General features: G+C 45.7%; 1 protein-coding gene across 1 annotated transcript in view; it reads left to right on the plus strand.

Moving 5' to 3' along the window:
• Window positions 1-24076, plus strand: part of LOC147012521 (dynein axonemal heavy chain 17-like) — a 138142-nt gene that overhangs the window by 112135 nt on the left and 1931 nt on the right. The window contains 16 exon segments of the mRNA XM_085855736.1: window positions 1896-2021; window positions 2551-2658; window positions 2781-2912; window positions 4921-5081; window positions 5618-5774; window positions 6714-6818; window positions 6996-7153; window positions 9218-9356; window positions 10589-10816; window positions 12364-12501; window positions 15980-16112; window positions 17045-17172; window positions 17455-17603; window positions 18982-19102; window positions 19649-19810; window positions 21689-21862. Of these exon segments, the coding sequence (XP_085711862.1) occupies window positions 1896-2021; window positions 2551-2658; window positions 2781-2912; window positions 4921-5081; window positions 5618-5774; window positions 6714-6818; window positions 6996-7153; window positions 9218-9356; window positions 10589-10816; window positions 12364-12501; window positions 15980-16112; window positions 17045-17172; window positions 17455-17603; window positions 18982-19102; window positions 19649-19810; window positions 21689-21862 (2319 nt within the window).

Raw genomic sequence — 24076 nt, forward strand, 5'->3', positions numbered from 1 at the left:
CCAGCGTGCTCTCAATGTTATCAAAACTTACCCATAACGTATTCAACGTGTGCCAGCGTTTTAGAAAAAAAATTCAAAAATCGGCATACGTTGGCTAAAACGTCAAGGTGTGACCGGGCCTTAAGACCAAGTCGCTATGAATACGTCCGAATATTTAAAAAAAAACATCAAAAGTTCAACGTAAGCCAGCGTTTTACATAAATTTTAACACGTTGCCATCGCTGGCTAAAACGTCAAGGTGTGACCGGGCCTTTTGGCGTAACTTGCCTTGGTTGACCTGAAAACGAGTGTTTCATCACCAGAGGAACTAGCGGGTTATCGTTATGAATACCATCACTTTGCTGATAATGCGCGAAAGGCTGACTGGTTTAAATATTTTCAGCCTTTGCCTTGTTAAGTAGTTACTGCTTTGAAATGACCACCACTGACAATGTACAGGGTGTTTCAAAAAGAGCGATGCAACTTTAAATGTTTATTTACAAAGAAATAGAAACCTCAGGAATGTGAACCAAACATTTTCTTGAACGCTTCTGACATGGTATTTTCTTTCACTGATTGCCATTGCACTGAGTCACTGCTCGAGTTTGTGAGAGCCCAAGGTCTGAAATTGGTATTGACACAAAATCCTTGCAATTGACGTTCTCATTGTGTGCCCCTCCGTGGTTCAGACAGACATTGATCCTGACTCCAAAGTTCTGTCCAACTTTCTTGGAGGTCTCATGTAGCACTGCCTGGAGGTAGTCTGACACCTCCTGCTTCAGATCCACAGAGCCCTTGGCAGCCCCCGATAACCAGTAGTCCAGAAGTCCAGGCTATGGGGTGCCCAGTCATGAGTGGTACCCAGGGCAACGAGGCGGTTTTCTGAAGAGGAAAGTGATGATCTCACCAGCTGTATACTGGGGTGCACCATCCTGCATAAACCAGGTCATGCTGAGCTGGTTTGGGGTGACCTTTTGGGCTGGATCATTTTGAAACCTCTGTAGCATGGCCTGCCAGCGCTCACCGTTGATCGTCACCGTCCTGCTGTTGTCATTCTCAAACCAGTGAAGCCCCGAGCGTTCCCCATCCGGCATTGAAGGCACTGAAGCATGTGACCTTAGGCCCTTTCAGGTACCTCTCAGTAATCTCCTCAGGTGGTTCTGCCCCCCAGAAAATGTTGTTGTGGTTGTTGATGGCACCGTTCAAGTGGAAATGGGCTTCATCACTGGACCAGATCAGGTTGATCCCGTTTGTGGACCGCTCCATCCTGTCACTGAGATAATTGCACATATCAAGTCTCCTCATGTCATCTTGACTCAGTTTATGCCTCAAATAATAGAGATGATGTGTGGAGAAAGCTTCAGTTCCTCAGTGAGGATACGCCAGACTGATTTTGGTTTGATGCCGAGCTCCCGGGAGCGTCGGCGTTGGGACTTCTTGGGACTGTCCACTGCAGAATCCCTCACGGAGTCGATGTTGGCTTGGCTCTTGGTTCCTGATGCTGGCCTGCCACTGTACCCTTGTGCTCAAGATGTTTCACAATACGTTGAATGGCACAATTTGGGGGTCTATCGCGTGTTCTGAGGTCGTCTTCGCAGCAGAACCTCTGGCGGGTGTCTACATATGATTTAGTGTCATTCCACAGAGCCACCACTTTTGTCTTCTGCTTCACCGTCAATGGCATAGTTGAGCTATGGAGGTAGAAATCCCAGGGAACAAATACCATGATAACACCACGAAAACCATGAAAAGGAAAACGGTATCAGTTAAAAAACAAATAAATGCCAGGGAATGAAAGTTGTATCAATCTTTTTGAAACACCCTGCAGATCTTTATTCAGTTGGAAATCATTTATTGTGAGGATTATTCTGCCCACGTCTGACCGATGATTCCCTGGTGCATCATTGCACACGTAGGTCGAGTTCTGGTTAAATCGGCTGCTGGACCGAATGCGTGCCACAGTCCGTCACGAAATGTCTGAGGCGGTCATTGCTTACGAAGAGAAACCTCGGGACCGGTGGATCTTCGATTACCCTGCGCAGGTATGAACTGTTTTTTTTCCTGCCGTGACGCTCGTCATCGAGTACTTGCGTCCATTTCGATATGCTGAAGATATTGTTGCGGTTGTTCCATGCGGTGCCCCTCAGTGGTTTGTCGTGAGAACGAATTGACTAATTGGATAGAGATCAATCCAAACACAGAAAGGAGTTGCCAAATTGGCATTTTGAAGCGATGCTCTTGGAGCTTGTGGAAAGTGGCTGACAAGTCACTTGAGAGGTTTCACAAGCCAAAAACAGGGTTTGAAGCATTTACACTTTGATGTTAAACCAGAGTGGAGTGGTGGGGTGGAAGGGTCAGTGTTTTGGCGGCCGACCGTCCAGCTTTTTGAGACATCCTGCTCACAGACAAACGGACGTGTTAAACGACCTCCGTCCACCTTCGTTGGCGGAGGTAACAAGATGCACTTCAGTTTCGACTTTACCTGATATGTTCACAATGTTCGGTCCATTGAAGGTGAAATCCGATGAGTCATTGATGCTTTAATCAGATGAAGCTCCCCTTTCACCGCAGGTCATCTTGACTTCCACTCAAATCTGGTGGACAACAGAGGTGGGAATAGCATTCAAACGGCTCGAGGAAGGCTTTGAAAACGCGATGAAAAACTTCAACAAGAAACAGGTTTGAATCTGTGAATGCGGAACTCGTTTCCTAATTCGAAATGTGATAAAGCAAAGATGACCCCAGGCCAAACTTTTGTGTCATTGACGCTTCCTGTTTCCTACGGGCCGTGTTTGTTTCAGGTGAGCCAGCTGAATGCTCAGATACACCTGCTGGTCGGGAACCTCAGTGCTGGCGATCGGCAAAAAATTATGACGGTGTGCACCATTGACGTCCATGCCCGGGATGTGGTTGAGAAGATCATAACAACAAAGGTCTCTTAACATTGTGGTGGAAGGTCTCAGAAAGGGAACTTGGAACTGTGAAACTTCCTCAAGCTTCATCATGTCCGACGGTTCACGCAAAACCCCTATCCTCCTCCGTCTGTGCACGTCCATAATACAGTTGTTATTTTGAATGTTACAACTTTCAACAAAACATTTACCCTCACCAAATCCCGTGGACTGTTATTGGTCTCACCAGCATGTCAGACCGGTTGCTTCACTGACGGGGACACCAATCTTTACCGCGATGGCCAATCTATGGAGCAAGGACAAAAAAGGATTCCTGGGAGATCCTGCCCTCCGTGCGGGGATAACCAGTCGCAAGTTAGCGTTTGCGGTTTCACCGCGTGTGCCCATGATGTAACCACATACAAACTTTCCTTTAAAAAAAAAAAATTGGGGGGGGGGGGTCACAAACCTTCCTGGGAGTTCCCCGAATCTACCTTGGTTGGTTTCATTGAAATCAGTCAATTAGTTCTCACGACAAGCAAACGCACAGACAGACAGGGGTGGCTCCTTTTATAATCTAGGTTTTGAAAGTATTTTCATGGATCCAGGATTTGAGGCCTGCCACGAGGGGGAGCACTTAGGTCCCTCCCGAACGCCTGAGGCTACCGGGCACAGATAACTCCATGCACTGCAGGTTGCGAGACAACCGCGAACGCCGATAGGTACAGCCATTCTGGGCAGGGTTACACTACTTCGCGTGATACCTTCCTTACCTGTGGACAGCCGGATAATTGGGGTCACGTGCCCTCAGCGCACACTCGGATTTCTGCCGAGCGTTACAGTGAGTGTGCGCTGGCTAACAAAGCAAATTATTGCAGCACAACTTCCCGTCCAACAATACTTGTGCACTGTGTCGGACCAATAAAGGAAAAGACAACCGAGACAGATTGGAAATAACAACAAACAATTATTTATTACAAACACACAAGCAAGCAATCATTTAAAAGAAAATATTTATAACCAAGAAAGCAAAAAGGCACATCAGAGCAGATTTAACCATAACACATATTCTTATTCTTCAGTCTGACTCATACAAAAGACTTGGCCATCATTCACTTCGGGATGGGGGGGGGGGGAGGAAGAATAAAACAAGAAGGACTTGAAAATAAACAGTAAAGTATGGAGAAAAGAAAAGCAGTCTTTTCCTTTCCTCCCTCATGTTGCACAAATATACAGGAGAATGCAGAGGGAAATGGATGTGGAAGATGGGCAGTGGTGGTGACTCGATGGGGACACGCAGTCGCATCCTTGAAGTGCCCAGACCCAGAGGCGAGTCCTCTCTGGCGTCCCGGATATGTGAGTTCAATATGCGTTTGACGCTTTGATGAAGGGAAGGTAATTGGTAGATTGAGAAAGACAGAGAAGGGAAATGGACTGATGGCGTCAAGGAGGGACTATTGAAACTAGCGGAAGGATTGAACAGAACGACGGTGTGAAGGAATCAAAATAAAGACCAATTACTGCACCGCAGTACCAAGAAGGAAGCGAGACGAAACAAAAAAAGCCAGGTCATTTGAGTTGTAAAAAAAACAGAAAGATTGAAAGAAACACAGGGGAAGATGGGGGGAAGACATGACACGGGTCAAATACAGCCGAGCCAACACATGCCCTCTCAAACAACCTTTAACGAGGGACCAAGGACTCCAGAGAAAGACATGAAATAACTGATCCTCGGGTCACCTTCGTGACCATGTATGCTCTCCCTCTCGGGTAACCAAAGCAATATTAATTACATATATATATATATATATATATATATATATATATATATATATATATATATATATATATATATATATATATATATATAAATATATATATATATATATATGTAACTGCGGAACCGCATGCTTCACTTGCACTGGAAAATATCAGCAGTTCACACACCTCTTTCGGTGTAATAAAGATCATTGTTGAAATGTTTGAGACACCTCTTTGGTTCTTGTTTCCTGGGAGGTAGACAGCGAACATGTTCTTGTTTCCTGGACAGGTGGACAACGAACAGGCATTTACCTGGCAGTCGCAGCTTCGGCACCGCTGGGATGACAACAACGGACATTGCTTTGCAAACATCTGTGACGCTCAGTTTCGCTACTGCTACGAATACCTTGGGAACACGCCTCGTCTCGTCATCACACCTCTTACAGACAGGCCTGTCTCACCTCATTCACCGACACTGTGCGGACTCGGCTGTGTCTTTACGGATGGAACTCGTGTCCCTCCTTATTCTGCTCATGTGCTTCAACAAAGTTCATTCTCTGGATAAAAACAGCGACAAAGACACATTTTAAATCGTTTTCGATCTGATGTCCATGTTTACGAGCTTTGGCTGCCTGACAGTACAGGCTCAGAGCCTTTTGAACTGTTTACTTTGGGTTTGATTCCCAAAGCCACTGCATGTTGTCATCCTCGTATTGGCCAAATTCGGTTCACAGAGAAAGGGAGGGTGGTTGCGGGCACTGCTTTGACAGCATACCTGTGCATAAGTGATGATGCAATCAGCAGACAAGATTTTTAATTGAATGTCGGTAAAAAAAGATCCATCAAATACATGGATTAACTGCACTCAACTTTCAATCTCACGAAAGCTTCCATTATTATTTTTATTATTTTTTTAAATTATTATTATTTTTATTATCAGTGCTTCATCCAATGCTAATTCTTCCGTCTTTACTTTCGACCTTAAGGTGCTACATTACGTTGACACAGTCTCTCCATCTCATCATGGGTGGTGCCCCTGCTGGGCCAGCTGGCACAGGGAAAACTGAGACCACCAAAGACCTTGGGAGGGCTCTTGGCATCATGGTCTGCGTCTTTAACTGTTCTGAGCAAATGGATTACAAGGTACGACATCACACGGCAAGGAATCTTACGTCGGATGGACACGAATATTATTCGATTGTTTTTTTTTTAGATCAAAAGGTCAAGGTTGCAAAAAATCATCGCTTTCCATCGGATTGAGTTGAAATTTAAAGAATTTGCATATTGGGTCAGTGAAGCCTCTTGCTTTTGAGGTCAAAAGGTCAAGGTCGCATAAAACCGTCAACTTTTTTTGTATTTTAACTTTTACGAAAATCTGTTTTCGTCATATTCGGCACACGGAAGGAGAGGTTCAAATACAACCAACGGATGTGGACGGGTCTTGCACTTTCAGATGCTTTCTGGTTCTTTTTCATTCGTTTTAAAATCTAATTTCGTGTCTTCCTTTTCATTGTTTCTCTCTTCCAGGTATTGTCTCCTCCGCCAAAGGTGGGCAGAGGTTATGTTTTCACCTCCGCCTGTCTGGCTGTGAACAGGATATCGATGAAAGTTGTGGACAGATTCGGACTAAATTTGGTGGACAGGTTGGGTGTGCCTGCTGTTGGCTTAATGGTTAGGGAGGTGAGCTTGGGATCTGAAAGTCCTGAGTTCAAATCCTGCTTGACGCTTGACCAAAAATGATACACAGCACAACATCTCAAAAATATATGAATGGATTATGACGAAACTTGGTGGATGAGTTGGATTGGTAACACAAACAAGCCAATTGGACTTGAGTTCAGGTCCGAGTCCAGATCCGACCTATCGGTGGGATACAAAACGGAAACTAGAAACTAATAAATCTGGCAGAGGTACACACTCTACTGAGTGCCCTTCTCGTTGCATTTATATCGACTTGTATGTTTTTAATCTCTTCATGATTACCGTGTCCTTTTCATGAAACGTTTTTGTATTTTGATTGTGAATTTAAACGTAATGCTCAATGTGCACCGACATGCTTCCACGACGTCACCATCCCCGCAGTCATGCGGAGACATATTCAAAGGCCTGGCTCAGACCGGAGCATGGGGCTGCTTCGATGAGTTCAACCGCATCTCTGTGGAGGTTCTCTCCGTTGTAGCCGTTCAGGTTTGACTCTTTGTGCTGAATTTCCTGTTTTTTACACAAATCATATTTATTGCCATTTTAAAAACCATTGGGGGTACCAGCCAGGTTGAAGTCAACGTCTGATGCATAGCAATCAGGTTTGTGCATTGATGTGAACAAAGTGTATTTTTGATCTGGTTTTGTGTTCATGACAATCAGGTCAAAGCTGTTCAAGATGCGATCCGTGACAAGAAAAAGAAATTAAATTTCCTCGGTGAGATAATCTCCCTGGAGCCATCTGTCGGTATGTTCATCACCATGAACCCGGGCTACGCAGGTCGGACGGAGCTTCCAGAAAACCTCAAAGCCCGCTTCAGGTCTGTGCGTTCATCCTGTTTCCTGGGAATTAAATATTGGTCTCAGAATCGAACATGATATTGTGGCGGTTCTGCAAAACCGCATGCCTCCAAGGCAATGGCACCGAACATACAGTGATCCCCAGGCAGTTATTTCATTAGTATTCATGTAGTTCGTCCTCCCCTCATGTCTGGTGGGTTAACGGGACGGAGTGCGTTGTTTGGGACTCGTAGTAAGGTCGAATAAATATTTCTGATTCATGCTCCGACCCCAACTCTAACCCTTTCCTTTTCGCCATTGTACACAAGCATGCAAGAAAACACACCATTCAATAGACAATTGTTTAATAAGCACACCGCGATGCCTCCCGTGGCTCGGATCATCCCCGTTGCACACAAGACAGCCTGCTCCGGGAACTTGGTGCCATTATTTCAAGTCAAATCTGCACGCCAATTCCCAACCGGCACCTCACCTTACTCCGAACCTCGCTCACCAAATCTCACCACTTTGACCACAAACGCCTCCCGCACACGGGAAAAACATTCCCACTCCTCCTCGTACCTCTGCATCGCCACAATTCACCACTCCATTTCGAGGAGCACCGCGCGGCGTCGGATTGTCCTCGGCTCTCCCATCCCTCCTGTCTCCTGCTCCCATTGTTATACGTTCTGTGTGTTATCTCTTATACGAGCCTTCACATTGTATATAATTTAATAAATAGATAATTCTTACATAATGTAAGCACTTGAAGGTTAAAGGGAACACCGGTAAGATATTGTTACATGGAAGGGGGATCCATGGCTAGAATGTGCCAAATGGAACACAAACCGTGTGTTTCGAGTAGGTCGGATTGCCATTTGACAGGGACCTGTCAGACAGAGTCAGTCTTTTTGTTGCACATGACGCTGAGGAGGCAGCGTACGTAATTTCCAGACAGGTTAGTGAGAGTAATAGTGTATGCGTAAACACCTCTTGTTTGTGGGTGGGACCAGGTGAGGATTTCCCATCACAGAGAGACACAAGCGTCACACGCTCCGAAAAGGCCGATCATGATCTCTCAGGCCGATGTGTGCAAGCTATGGTAGCTTGGAAAAAATGGAAAAGACTTCCTTTTATTGGGGCCGCCCTGTTGGTGGGACGGCCTGAAGGAGGAACTACACCGGAAGGATGAGGAGAGGACGAGAGAACAGACATGAGAACTCCCGTCGTGCAGGAGAATGAAGAAGAGGTGCCAACGAGAGACGGTCATGTTGGCTGGTTCTGGTAGCACGTCCCAAGGTGCTCCTCGTCGCTAGCTTGTCTCTTCATTGGCTCACTTTGTCACTTGCTAACTTAGTCGCTGGCTTCCATAACGGGCTGCGTCATCGCCTTCCATCCTGCACATCGTGCCAAAGGAAAGTCCTTGCCTGTGATTTTAATGTTTGTACCAAGTGCGATGTGTACTGCCTCAAGTGGGTTCGGTTTTATTTATTTGTCATCATTGTTTGTCAGTTTGCATGTTCCCTTCTCCCTCTTTGTGTCTGTTGATTCGCCTGGTTTGTTCCGAACTGCTCATGCCGTCCACCTTTTCCCCCATATTCATATGACAAGTAAATCCTTAAAAAGGTGATACACGTGTTCGATCCATCTGCCTCCTGTGTGTGTGTGTGTGTGTGTGCCGCCAGTTTCGGTTCATTTGGGCGACCTCGGGGAACGATAAAGATTAATTAATAACTGAACGCAGTGGCAGTAACAGGAAACCGTTCGACCATTCACAGGACGAAAGATCCCAGCACCGAGACGGCCCGTGCTAACGGAAGCCTCCGACATGACAATATCATTGCACTTTCCATTGTTTCTCACCACCACCATGTTTCTTTGCACAACCACATGGTTCCCCCCCCCCAAGGTTCGGTACATACATGAGAAAAATCAAATGTAGTCAAATATGAAATTCATACATGACAAGGAAATCTCACTGAAAGTAACCAAAAGTTATTTCGGATCTGCTGGGTCACAGAACAAGTGTTTTAGTGGAGGAGTTTCATGGTTTGACACGTGTTTGATTGTGCCGTTGGGGTATGTTCTTTTTCCTTTTGGACCAGGCCGTGTGCCATGGTGGTTCCTGACTTTGAACTCATCTGTGAGATCATGCTTGTGGCTGAGGGATTTCTCCAAGCAAGGATTCTGGCGAGGAAATTTATTACACTCTACACGCTGTGCAAAGAACTCCTTTCAAAACAGGTGCAGCACAGGGAGTGGAGTTTTCAATTGTTCCAAATATCCGAGTGACCTTGTTCACCTTTTGTTTCAATTACATTGATTTGGAAGGTCCTTTGTTTAATTTTTCGGATCCTATCTGTGCAATGTTAAAGAAAGTAAAATTCAGGGTGTCCACAAATTCTTGTTCCGGTTTAAAAATGTTGTTACACCCAAACCAAGCAAGACTTTGTGGGCACTCTGGTTAAAAATATTGGTTGAATTTTTTTTTGTTTTAAGTAGTAAACAAAGAACTCAACGTGGTTTTTAATCCTAATAATTTTTTGAGGTGCGACAGTTAAAAAAGCAAACCCAGTCGGGTACCCTAACAGCTAACCCTAACCCTAACCCTAACGCTAACCCTAACCCGAACAGCTAATCCTAACCCCAACAGCTAACCCTAACACCTAACCCTAACCCTAAAAATTCCAGATAAACTGCCATGACGTCATCGAGGGAAAGATTGTCAGCACGGAATGGATAACGGGCGCACAACTCACTTCAGACTCGTCGGAAAGTGAGTTTGACGAAGAATTTTCTGATCAAGAATCCCCAGATTACGGCGACAATCAAAATCATAATGTAGAAGGTGCTGTCAGACCGGACATGCGTGAACCCCTTATTGAGATGACGTCATGGGAGGGGCAGAGCCAATCGGGCATAAAATGTCACCAAATAACATTAAAATCTTCCTTTAAAGATATTTATTCAATAAAAAAAACGATTAAGTGTTAAGTGAAGCCATATACATTAATTAAACTAAACATGAATTTCTCATTGCTTGGAGGGGCGGGGCCAATCGAGCGTTTTGGGGGCGGGGCCAATCGAGCATAAAATGGCACCAAATAACATTAAGATCTTCCAAGATATTTATTGAAGAAAAGATCAACGATTCAGTGTTGATGAAGCCGTATCCATTAATTAAACAAAAGATTAATTTCTGATTGTGTGGACCTTTAATGTCATCATTGTTTGAGCATAGTCGAAAAGTTGAATCCACAGGATATAATATCCAGTATTTAACAGTTTGATTAATTTAAACCAACAACATGGTCCTTTTCCTAAAATACTTGCCATTAACCATTATAACAATTAATCATTTGGCCGTTTCCCTTTTTTTCCACTTTCATCTCATCATAACCATGATAATTGTAATTGTTTATCATGTTCCTTTATAGTTGTATGATTTTAACCATTTATCTTGTTTCTAACTGTAGGATCATTATGACTGGGGACTTCGTGCTATCAAGTCGGTGTTGGTCGTGGCCGGTTCCCTGAAACGGAGTGACCCGAAAAAGGCTGAGGGCGAGATTCTCATGAGAGCTCTACGAGACTTCAATGTTCCTAAGATTGTTACTGATGACATGCCCGTGTTTCTCGGGCTCATCGGAGACCTTTTTCCAGCAATGGATGTTCCTCGCAAGCAGGACTTGGACTTTGAAAAAGTGGGTAACTGTCCAGGAAGAAAATGCCACACCAAGCTGTTGCTGCATACCTCCTGATCATCAGGAAATTCCACCTGCCACATGTCAACCTGTTTGTGGTGTCTAAAACATCTCCCCCACTATCCCCCATCCTCCCCCCACCCACCCCCAGGCTGTTCCAAAGGGAGCGGTTGTCTCTATTCAGATAAATCTGTTTTTATATATTTTTTACATTATTTATCTGCAAAATCTGAGGCCACGGAAGAGGGAGGTGACAAAATCGATGTCAACGCACTCACAGTGGGGTTGTGGCCCAACACCTGGTTGAAATAAACAAATAGATGAATGAACATGTAGGAGAGAAGGACATACAGCAACCTCAAAGGAGCTGGTAGGGCTAATAAGAGTATAAAAGATCACTTGGTAGCGATGGATGGAGTACGACCTGATGTGATGGTGATCAATGGAAGCCTTGCAAAGAAGAGGTGGCTACGGGAAGAATACGTGTGACCTGAAAGGATTTGGGAGTGGTGGAGGGATGAAAGAGCAGAGGGAGCAAGCTGTAGATTCCATAGCTTCCTTTAGAGACAGATGTGATGCTGAAGCTGCCAGCCCATAGGGAAGAGCAGTATGTCATTGAGCTGCAGACAAAGTGGGTCAGTCTGATTTTTCAAGGAATGAGTTGGAATTTTTAAGGATGCTTTGTCTTTGGCTGACTTTGGAGGACAGCTTTGCCGTACGGGCAGCCCAAGAGAGGTGCTGATGCTGAGGCCTCGAAGTTCAAGAGACTGAACCCTCTTCTCGTGGTTTATCTGAGAAAGAGACTGGTGGATTCGTTTGATGATCCTTCCAGAGTGAGACTTGCCTGAATATTTAGTTTTCTCTCTGCTTATGGCATCCACAACCAACTCCACACTTGGCTCACTGACTTCCTCCACTATCGTTGCCATTGTGTGGCACTCAATGGAATCCTTTCATCTCCTCTCCCTGTCAAGGCTGGAGTGCCCGGAGGCAGTGTTCTGGGTCCAGTCCTATTTCTGACCTTCATCAACGATCTCTCTGAGTAGAAAAATCCCATTGATCGATTTACTAATGACGACACCCTTTCCCTTTGCCATGACATCCTCATCCTTCAGACAGGCAGGCTGCAGCCTCTTCCCTCTCTTCAGACCTTGAAAAAAAAATCACAAGGTGGTCAAACACTTGGAATAAAATGTCTTTCAACCCTGACAAATCTCACACTCTCACTATCTCTCTCTCCGAAAGGCCCATCTGGCAAACCTTAATATATCCACTTTCTTAACAATCCTATTCAGGGAATTCAATCGTTCAAACTCCTGGGTCTCACGAACAACCATGATCTTTGATGGGGAAACCACATTTTGAAGTTGGCTTCCAAAGTCATCCGCCGACTGGGCATCCTCCTTGCTTGGCACACCTGAACTCCAATCCACCTACAAGGCCTTTGATGGAGTACTGCTCTCCCCTCTGGGCTGGCTCCCCTCCCTCCATTTGCCCTACGTAAATCCCAGTTTATCAGAACGTTGCCTCATCTGTGTGCACGCCAGGTGGTGCGTAAATCGGTGCTCGGGCTGAAACTTCAAGCCGAGGATAATTTTGTGTTGAAGGTCGTCCAGCTTCACGAGCTCCTTCAGGTTCGACACTCGGTCTTCGTCATCGGCAACGCGGGCACTGGAAAATCCCAGGTGAGATCCACACCGAGGGGATTCATCAACATGCTGACACACATCAGGCCATCTCTCAACGTTGCGCTCTTTACTTGTGTGCATGTGAAAGTGAATGAACGATGGAGAGAGTGATCAAACAATGTCATCATCCTCAGCAGCATCATCATAATCATCATCATCATCAGCCTGGATAGATACTGCTTGACCAAGGCCTTCTCTACCAATGATGTCATTCCTCCCAGTGCTCTTCCCACTGCATCCGTGTTATTGCAGCATCGTTCTCAATGTCAGTCTTTTCATCTTTTCGGTGGTCTGCTTCTGTATCTCATTTGTTGATTGGCTCTGTTCAGTGTTCAGCTTGGCTCTTGTGTTCATGCAGTGTGTTGTGTCATTTGCTATTCGTTGTTCACAACTCTTTCTGTCACATTGATCACTGGCTTGTTTCCAGATTCTGAGTCGTGTTTCTTGTAAAAGCCATGTTTCAAACCATAAGTCATGACCGGAAGGAAAAGCCATGTTTCAGACCAGTGAGTCATGACCGGTAAGGACACGTTGGTCGAATCGTTTTATCTACAGACGAAGGGGGAATCGTGCTCTTCCTGACATGTTTGGCTTTGCGAATGGACTCCATTTTAATGTTATTCTTTCTTTGAGTTGTGAGTTTCGGTTGTGATGGCTGCTGTACATTTGGTAAAGGTAATCATTCTGAAACACACGATTATAGAATTCTTGACTCTTCTTACCTCCGCCACGAAGGTGCAGCGATGTTGTTTTCAGCCCTGTTTGTCTCTCTGTTTGTCTGTCCGTGAGCAGCATATCTCAAAAATATTGCAGACGGATTTGGACAAAACTTGGTGGACAGGTTGGGTGTGTGACAAGGACGAATTGATTGGATTTTGGTGAAGATCCGAATCCAGATAATTTTCTCAATGATTCTTCACCATTGAACGATGGTGTCAAAAACAAAACACATCATGATATCTCAAAAAGTTGTGGACGGAGTTATGACAAAACTTTGTGGATGAGTTGGTTCGGTGACATGAACAAGATGATTATATTTTCGTTCAGGTTCGGATCCAGATCCGACCTGTCAAGTCAGGTCAGGTTGGGAGCATGCGCCGAAGCGGCGTGTCGCTGCATCCACTTTCCACCGGGACTCCAGGGTCCTCCGTCTGGTCATCCCCCAGGCAGATGTCTGGCACAAACCCATCTCCTTGAGATGCTGATCATCCTGCTGCAACTACGAGGCACGTGGTCGGCCCATTGGCCTCCTCCACTCACGAGACTCCCTCGCTGAGAGAATCTGGTGAGTAGGATCAGCGTCAGGAAGACGAGCCACATGTCCATACAGCCGCATCTATCGCTCACCGACTATCAGGTAACAAATCTCATCTGACTCTCAGCAACTGCTCGTTGGACACAAAGTCCGACCAGAGACAGCCAAGGATTCTCCCAAGAGACCTGGTACCAAAGGAATTAAGTATCCGTCTCAGATCCCTGGTCAGAGTTCAAGTCTCACATCCATAGAGCAAGACTGGAAGCACCAAAGACCTGAAGACTCGGACTTTCGTTCTCCTGCACAGGTACCGGCAGCACCACACCCCATGATTCAGTGAATCCATGACTTCCCAGGCCCGACCCAGACGTCTGTTGACCTCAGGCTCAAAGTCGGCAGAGACATGAATATCACTGCCAAGGTTAGTGAATCTCTCCATGACCTCAATATCCTCACCACAAACAGGTACAGACAGGACAGCAGCATTCAAGATGTCATTGAAAGCCTGGATCCTAGTTTTGACCCAAGAAACCCGAAATCCCAGCGGCTCCGACTCCTCATTAAGCACCTCGAGGGCCTCCAAAAGGATATCTAGAGTCTCCGCAAAGATGACTGCATCATCTGTGAAATCAACGTCAGACATCTTAACATTCCCCAACGATGCACCGCAGCTTGATCTCTCCGACATCCTCCCTAAAATCCAGTCTATACAAGTGCTGAAAAGTGTGGGGGCCAGAACACACCCCTGATGAACTCCAGTAACAACTGGAAATAAGTCAGAGATGGTACCACCACACTTCACAGCACTCTCAGTTCCAGAGTATCGTTCAGACATCAGATCGATCAGGTTTGGTGGCACCCCATGAAGGCCAAGAATCCTCCAGAGGGCATCCCGATTCACTGCATCAAACGCTTTACAGAGATCAACATAGGCTGCAAGCAGCCCCTGCCGAAACTCTCGTCTGAGTTCGGTGAGGACACGAAGAGCAAGGTTACGGTCAATTGTTGACCTCTTTGGTGTAAAGCCTGACTGCTCTGGACGCGGGTGCTCAAGCAGATGGAGGCGAACCCTATCAAGAATTATCTGAGCAAAGACCTTGCCCGGCACTGAGAGCAGCGTCACCCCTCGAAAGTTGTTGCAGTCCTGGCGATCACCCTTGGACCCTGCAGTTCTGGATCATCCTCCAGCGACCATCAACGAGGACATCGTCAATCTCCTTTGCCACACCGCCAGCGTTGGAATACCAAGTCCAGCGATGAGCTTGTGAGCGCTGAAACATGAACCAGCCACCCTAAGTCCATGACTTCTTGCAAAGTCAAGGAACTCGGTGCTTCTCTGCTTCTCAGTTCCAGACCCATGGGGACCAACACATGTCTCATAACCATCCCTATCAGTTCCAGTCGATGCATTGAAATCCCCCAAGACGAGAAGAGTATCTCGTCTGGGGCACTGATCAACCACAGATTCGAGTGTGGCATAGAATGGGTCCTTCACGGTGAGGTCTCCTGCCTCATTCGGAGCATAAACAGAGACTTGAGAAATGACACCCAAGGAGTGACGAATCCTTTGTCTCATAATACGCTCGTTGACCGGTGTTACCTCAATTATCATTGGAGTCAGCTTCTTGGACACAGCTACAGCAACTCCTTGGGTATGGTAACCATTGGAGCGACCAGACCAATCGTAGGTCTGACCACCCGCCATGATCTCACCACTATCCGGTCTCCGAACCTCAGAGAGTGCTGCAATACTGATGTCCAAACGCTTTGAGCTCAGATAACAGAGACAGGTGATCACCCTCTCTTCGGGATAGGACATTCCAGGCACCCACCCGAAGGAACCGCCTCAAGTTAACCAAAGGAGACCACCGTCCGGTGGACGACACCTCAGCACCACCCCGACACATGACCGCAGAAGGTTACCCCACGGTTTTCCTCCTCTCCTCAAAGATTGGGGGTCCCGAAGGCTTTGCCCCAATCCTGTCATCCGGTGAGCTGCCAGGTGGATTGCAGCCGCACAGGAGGTACTCCCACGGAGTGGGTTTTCAAATTTCTTTCTTCTTTTCGTTTGTTTTGCGGAATGACTGTCATGATTACCATCAGTAGACTGTAATGTAAGGCTGAACAGCAGACAGACAACATTGAAAAGATGAGAGATGACCCTGATAGCCAAACTCACCAACCCAAATCAGTGAATCTTTTTTTTAATGTGTTGACCAGGTTCTGCTGTCATTGAACAAAACCTACCACGACATGAAGCTCCGACCAGTGACCGTGGACCTTGATCCCAAGGCGGTGACGTGCGACGAGCTGTTTGGCATCATCAACCCAGCAACGCGCGAGTGGAAAGACGGTATGTCCTCTTCAAAAGCACTCCCCGTGCGACTCGGGCTGACCCCGGTGCAGTCGTGCCCTGATTTGAAGGGACATCTTCACTCACACTTCTGGGATTTACATCTTGGAAAATGAAGATTGTGATGTGCAGATTTTATTGATTTCAAAGAGTGTAAGTGTGTGTGTGTGTGTGTGTGTGTGTGTGTGTGTGTGTGTGTGTGTGTGTGTGTGTGTGTGTGTGTGTGTGTGTGTGTGCGCGCGTGTGTGTGTGCGTGCGTGCGTGCGTGCGTGCGTGCGCGCGTCCGTCCAGGCTGTAACCTTTTTACCACTAGAGCTTTTGTCATCAAATTTTCAACAAACCTTGATCGTGAGAACATGGAGAACACTAAATAATCGATAAATGTAAATTGGTTCTTGTTTTTGTGGAGTTTAGTTTGAGTGTAAAAGCCGATGCGGACGGCCTTTGCATTTTGAGAAGCTTTCTCGTTCCCTCCGCCACCGAAGGTGGGCAGAGGCTGTGTTTTCACACCCTGTCCGCCTGTCTATGAACAGGATATCTCAAAACATTAAGGACGGATTCGGACAAAATTTGTTGGGCAGGTTTGGTGTTTAACATGGATGAATCGGTTCAATTTCGGTGAAAATCCAGATCCGGATACGAGAATTTTTAAGTGATTCTTGACCGATGTGACATTGGGCCCAAAACGATATTTGAAACGTTGCGGACGGATTCGGACGAAACTTGGTGGACGAGTTGATTCGGTGACAAGAAGAAGCCGATTCGATTTTGGTTCAGGTCCGGATCCAGATCAGTGGGTATCCAAACGTGAACCTCTTCAGCCTGGCGGAGGTACGCTCTCCCCGAGTGCCCTTCTCTCGGTTCATCTTGTTTCGTTTCACCTCCACGGAAAGCGAGTCGGTTCAACAATTTCTGTAACTTTTTCCATCAAGGCTTGTTTTCGACGGTGATGCGTGACTTGGCGAACGTCACCCACGGCGGACCGAAGTGGATCATCCTGGACGGGGATATCGATCCCATGTGGATCGAATCTCTGAACACAGTCATGGACGACAACAAGGTGTGCCACCTTTCCTCGGTACCTGTAGGGTTACTTTGAAAGATTACTTTCTCGGACGTTACTGATGACATTGTCTCCTTGGTAATCCGTTTCAGTAATCCGAGTGAGTAACGTATCGGATTACTCGGACCCGTTCGTGGCCTGGTTTTTATTTATTTTGAAATTGCAGTTTTGATACACCTGGGAATAGATCTGGAACCGTTCACCAACCCCGTGGATTGTATTGATCTTGGTGATTCGATGAAACATGATTTTCTGTTGTGATTTTTTTTTTTTTTAAAGGTCTTGACCCTGGCGAGCAATGAGCGCATCCCTTTGAACCCGACAATGCGTCTTGTTTTTGAAATCAGCCACCTACGGACTGCAACCCCCGCCACGGTGTCCCGAGCAGGCATCTTGTACATCAATCCGACCGATCTTGGCTGGAATCCGTGAGTTGTGTGCACACGGTCACGACCAATTGTATCAGCATCGAAAGGGATTTATTGGGTTTGAATGTTTATTCTTTTTGAGGCCGATATGTTTTGTGATTTTTAATTTTTTTAAATCTTTGTATCTTTCTACATTGAATGTGTTTTACCATTAATATTAACCACAAATTTTTTTTCAACATCGTTCGTTTGCAGCACGCTGATGTTGAGATCAGATGAGGTCCGCACTGATTGGAATCAAGTTCTGTCCTCACCGATCTTGGTAGAGAAGAGCTTATTTGAGAAGAGCTTTGAACTTGGTCGAGAAGAGCTTTGAACCAGCAAAGCAAGGATGTTTAGCAAGAATGGCTGATTGTTGCTTAAGACATATACAGTGTCTCCACACTGACGGGCCCTGAACTTCGGAACGATATAATGGTGGATTATAAATCACTACCAAGCCTGACGTTGGCTTATCGGTGAAGGTGGATGGCTTGAGATGTTCGGGTGTTGAGTTTGAGCCCGTCATGCTGTTCAAATAACACCAGGTGGATCGATTGACTCAGCCTGTCCATCCTTCTGAGGTCGGCCGAACGAGCGGCAGTTTCCTGCAAACAGGGGCACTGCATCAGCGTCACAGCTGTGTTTCCAGAAATGATGCACCCAGCGGCCCATGCTGCATTCGAAACAAGAACCACGAGCAAGTTGTCTGTGCCCCGAATGCGAGTCCAACGGGGGTTAGGATGGAGACGGCAAAAATGCAAACGGTGTCTTCCGTCATCGAGCCGGCTGGGACAAAGCTGGGACAAACAATTCCCATTTATCGCCACATCCGATGCAATTTTAATGCTCTAATTGGGTCGACGTGCTCCATTGCGACCGCTTGTTCGAGATGCGGAGCCTTTTGATGCCGAGGTTCCGTAATAAGAATTTGTATTGACGTCAAAGCCAGTGACCAATTGGAAATTAAGAGTGGGATTCAGTGTTTATTTAATTTACCACTCACAATGCCTTCCCTTTAAAATGTGATTGTTTTGAAGTCATTAAAAAAAAGTTGCAATTTGTGAGTTTTTAATATCTTATGTAAAATTTTTTTTATTTTTATTTTTCTCAGGTGGATTAAACTGAAGGTTGCGGACAACCACAAAATGTCTGCCGCCTGACATTCCTGCCAATTTCCCATTTGTCGTTAACAAGTCTTTCTGTCAAATCAATCCGTTAATTATTTTTGTACCTATTGACCCATTATCTCTTTGTCCTGCTCATGGTCTGCTTACAATCTTCTCGAAGGAACTTTGGTGGATATTTTTGAACAATTAATTGATTAATGTTCAACAATGGGAACAACACATTGATTGTGTTTGCCTGCTGATGTTTGCGTTCCTTCCTATTTTGACAGCATTGTGACGAGTTGGATTGAACAACGAACAGTGCAAACGCAGAGAGCAAACCTGCACATGCTCTTTCAAAAATACCTTCCCACCTGTTTGGCGCATGCTCGCTCACCATCATTCAAAAAGGTTGGAGTCAGTTCTGACTTTCGTCAACGACCGATTGATTTATTTGTTTATGTTTTGCTGTGGGTCTTTCCTTTTACGAGAGCCACAGCGTTAGCACCAGTGAAGTGTTTTATCTCTAGCACAAGCGATGCTAGAAAGGGAGAGCGAATACCTCCGCCAGGCTGAACGGTTTACATTTTGTATCGCACTGATAGGCCGGATCTGGATTCGGACATGAACCAAAATCGAATCGGCCTCTTCTTGTCACCGAACCGACTCATCCGCCAAGTTTTGTCGTAACTTGTCCTCAACTTTTTGAGCTATCATGCTCACAGACAAACAAGGCTGAAAACATAAACCCCATCCACCTTCGGTGGCGGAGGTAATGACGGTTTTGCTCATGCTGTTCGACACGTCAAAAATGTCGAACGATCTCCTGTACATATTTGTCTGGTGAGAGTGTCGGCAGAAAATACACCGGCATTATGTTGCTGGCACCAGGTGGAACAGCTAACCATGTTGTAGTGAAAGGGAATATTCTTTCTTTGGCTCTTTTTATTCCTTCAGATAGCTCCAGTGGCGGAGTGTAGCTTGGTGCAAACCATTTTGTATCTCGAGGTTTTGATGACTCCGGAAAACTTGCCCACCGACTCTTCCAAGGAGTTGCACGAATTGTATTTCGTTTTTGCTGCGGTTTGGGCATTCGGAGGTGCCCTGTTTCAGGACCAGGTGAGGTTTCAAGAGGTCATTTGACTTTTTCAACGTTTTCCTTTTATATATTTTTCTCTTGCGAAAATCGTTGATTTTTTCATGCATATTGGTTGTTCGTCTGCTTGTCTGTTTGCCTGTTTGTTTGTATGTCATTCACCTACAGGTCACAATTTTGAGCCGATCTTCTCGAAACTCCTCCACCTTGTAGAACCACAAAAAAAAATTTTCACGTCAACATCGGCCAAGTTTCTAAAATCCTCAATTTTCATCCGATTGACTTGGGATTTGAAGAAGAATTGCATATTTGGTCATTTAATTTAACCAGTCAATTATTTTTGAGGTCAACATGGACCAAAAGGTCAATGTCGGCCAAAGGCCAACAGCTCAGGCGGTGTTATCTAAAATCCTCAATTTTCATCCGATTGACTTTGGATTTGAAGAGGAATTGCATATTTGGTCATTTAATTCAACCAGCCAATTATTTTTGAGGTCAACATGGAGCAAAAGGTCAACGTCGGCCAAAGGCCAACAGTTCAGGTGGTGTTATCTAAAATCCTCAATTTTCATCCCATTGACTTGAAATCTGAAGTGGATTTATATTTTGTCACTGAATTCGGCGAACAAGTATTTTTGAGTTCAACAAATACCAAAAAATGGTCAACATTGGCCAAAAAATGGTCAACAAAGACCAGAAAATGGTCAACATTGGCCAAAAAGTCTACGTGGTCATTTCTGAAATTGTCAGTTTCCATCCATTTGACTTGATGTTTGAAGAGGATTTGTGTTTCGTCATTGAATTGAACTACCAAGTATTTTTTGAGGTCAAACTTGTTTGATGGATCTTGCAAGCAATCGTGCTTTGCGTGACATCTTTCTTGTTGGGTAGTTGATCCAGTCGAATAAAATGTTTGTTTTTTTTATATTTTTTTGAAATTTGTTCTCCCCTTATTATTGGGTAGTCGATCTTGTCGAAAAAAATACTCTTTTCAAAAAAATTTTTTTTTAGATTTGTTCTCCCCTTATTATCAGTATTTAAAATGGCGATTTCAGTTAATACAATGGCGATTTCGATGAAACTTGGTTGGTAGGTTCAGACCATGACCTAGTTGTGTGCAAAAGAGAACTGTTGCTATGTACACCACCCTTGCCTAGCAACGGGACTGAAATTTTTGAAAAATCAAAAAAAATCAAATTTTTCGAAAATCAAAAATCGGGCCACGAGCGACTGTGGGCAGTACATTCAGCCATATTGTCAAACATTCCAAGCCGGATCCTATGAAAACTGTCGGAGAAGATAGACTTTGAATGAACCCTGGTCGAAAACAATAAAAAACGAAGTTCGTTATATCTCAGAGACAATGAGTCAGATATACATGAAACTGGTATGGTCGGTTCATGGTATGTCCTAGTTATGTGTGAGAAAGAACCGTTGCTCTGGACTCCTTCGTTGCCTAGCAACGGCCGAAAAACCTCTAAATGTGAGGGTATTTTAACGAAAAAACAATCTGCAGCATTAACCCTTGAAGCTAGAATCATGAATTTTCTTGTGCTTAATCTTCAGGTCATTCCCCATCGAACGGGCCCATCGCTTCAGGTTCTATTGGGTAGGCGACTACCCATGTCCGCCTACCGGCTTGTTTATTTGTCTGTTTGTTGTTTTGAGGAAGCATTCATATTCCCCCTTTTTAATTTTTCTTGTTGCCGATGGATGTTTTCATCCTGCCCTGACACTCATTTTCTCCTCTTGCTTACACATCTACCTATACACAGGAAGTATTGATTGAAGCAAATGAATGACCTTCTAGTTCTGCTGCATCCTTTATGATGTACCTGTGCGCACTTTACATCATTTGTAACAATTGTACCTGTCTCATCTGTTTATCAACCCTCTCCAAGCTTGTGGACTATCGTGTGGAATTCAGTAAGTGGTGGGTGAATGAATTCAAGGCAATCAAGTTTCCTTCTCAAGGAACAGTCTTCGATTACTGCATTGACCCCGAGTCCAAGAAGTTTGTCAGTTGGGCTGACAGGGTGCCCAAGTTCGAGCTTGACCCTGATCTTCCTCTTCAGGTGAGGAATTTGTCATTTAACGTCCCCAATGAAAATCATACCCGTGTCCCGAAGGAAGCGGTGCAGCTTCAAATAAGAATCGATGAAAGTCTGTTTGTGTGCATGGGTAGGTAGGACATGTGTGGCCAAACTGCAAACGCAAACTTGCAAATCTGGTTATCCCGCACAGAGGCTTAGAAAGGTTCTTGTTCTTCGTTTTTGACGGACGGATGGATGGAAGGACAAGCCAGACTTCCACCAGCCACTGGATTTCTGTTTTCACCATAAACGGAGATGATGTAAAACTGAGGAGTTGGTTTACCCTGAGGAGACTCGTGCGACTCGGCGGAGTCCCGGTTTACCCTGTGGACCCAGAGCTTTTCCGCATTGAGGAATTCTCAACAATTATACATTATTTGAAAGTATAGTTGAATAATTAACAGTAGAAGTACTTCAACAATTCAAAAGTACTTCTTTCATTCAATCTTTTGGGCAACACTATCTGCTGCGATCTTTCCTGGGAAAGCAACGACACGAGTACAGCATTTCCACCAGCCTTGAGAAGTTCAGCATGGATGACGCAGATCCCTGGAGCTTTACCCCATTTCAACCAGTTCACCGCAGCCTGTATTTCCACAAATGAAGGTGGACCACAGTTGATTGGAGGGTCAGCAACAGGGATTGTAACACTCCTGACATCCAACTCAACAGCTGGTAGATCAGCCTGGAACAACCACTCAAAATAACTGGCCCAGTAGACCTTCACTTCGGACTCCTCTGTCAAGAGCCTACCACCCTCTGCTCTCACTGCAGTACACCGAGGGATGGGCTTGGGTGAACGCAATGTGTGAATTCTCCTATAAGCAGGACGAGAATCACTTGACCACAGGTGATGCTCTACTCCCTCACAGATTCCTCGCACATAGGACTCCTTGTCCACCCTCAGTGCACGTACAGTTTTACGCCTCAACTCCCTGAACAGCTCAGCTCTGCCATTAAGGGTATCCAGTGGCCCTTGAGAGACAAATTCTTCTTCGTCCTCCGGCGAGTTCCAAGACATCCACCGGCAAGATCAAGGACGGTGATCTTGAAGGCACTCCACAACTCTTCAGGATTCCCCAAAGCAACAGACCCCTCAAATCTCCACTCAGCCTGTTCACAAACTCCTCAGCTACCCTCTCATCCTTGAGCTTGCCAACACCCAGCCAAGGTTGGGATGGTACCATTCTCCCGAATTTAAGCTGCAACTTCAGAGTTCTACAACAAGCGTGTGGTCGGTATCGAGGAACTGAGCACTCCGGTAGACCCTGCAGTTCTGGATCATCCTCCAGCGACCATCAACGAGGACACCGTCAATCTCCTTTGCTACACCATCACCTTTGCAATACCAAGTCCAGCGATGAGCCTGTGGGTGCTGAAATATTTAGTATCATCATAGTCACGAATCCTTAATCTCATAATACGCTCGTTGACCAGTGTTACCTCAATTATCATTGGAGGCAACTTATTGAACACAGCTTCAGCAACTCCTTGGGCATGGTAACCATCAGAGCGACCACACCAACAGTAAGTGTAACCACCTGCCATGATCTCCCCACTATCCGGTCTCCGAACCTCAGAGAGTGCTGCAATACCTATGTTCATACGCTTAAGCTCAGATGATAACAGAGACAGGTGATCGTCCTGTTTTTCGAGATAGGACGTTCCTAGCACCCACGTGAAGGGACCGCTTCAGGTTTACCCAAGGAGACCGACGTCTGGTGGTCAACACCTCAGGAGCCACACACCTTCGCACTCTGACCGTGGAGGTTTACCCCGTGGTTTTCCTCCTGTCATCAAGGAATGGGGGTCTCGAAGGCTTCTCCCCAATCCCATCATCCGGTGAGCTTCCCTGTGGAGGGTAGCAGCACCAGAGGTACTCCCACGGAGGTTTCAGGTTTCCTTGCATTTCTGGGTTTTTGCGGAATCAAGTGTTTCCCGGTGGCCGGAGTGCAAATCCTGCCACCAACCTCTTGAAAACAAAGTACCCCAACTGCAGGAGGACCTCGGCAGACACAGTTGCGCACTGGATACGGATGTCCGTTGGTTCACAAGGAGCTCCTCCGCCCTTTGACTGGTTTTGTTCTGCTGGGTGTCCACATCTGGACACCCTCCTCACACCAGAAAACCTGCTGGGGAAGACGGTGTAGTCGCCCACAAACCGACCATGAATTGGGTTAGTACAGGTTTCGATGG

Source organism: Eptatretus burgeri, chromosome 14 (genome assembly GCF_056783735.1).
Source record: "Eptatretus burgeri isolate ZD-2024b chromosome 14, Ebu_testis_v1, whole genome shotgun sequence".
Taxonomy (NCBI): domain Eukaryota; kingdom Metazoa; phylum Chordata; class Myxini; order Myxiniformes; family Myxinidae; genus Eptatretus; species Eptatretus burgeri.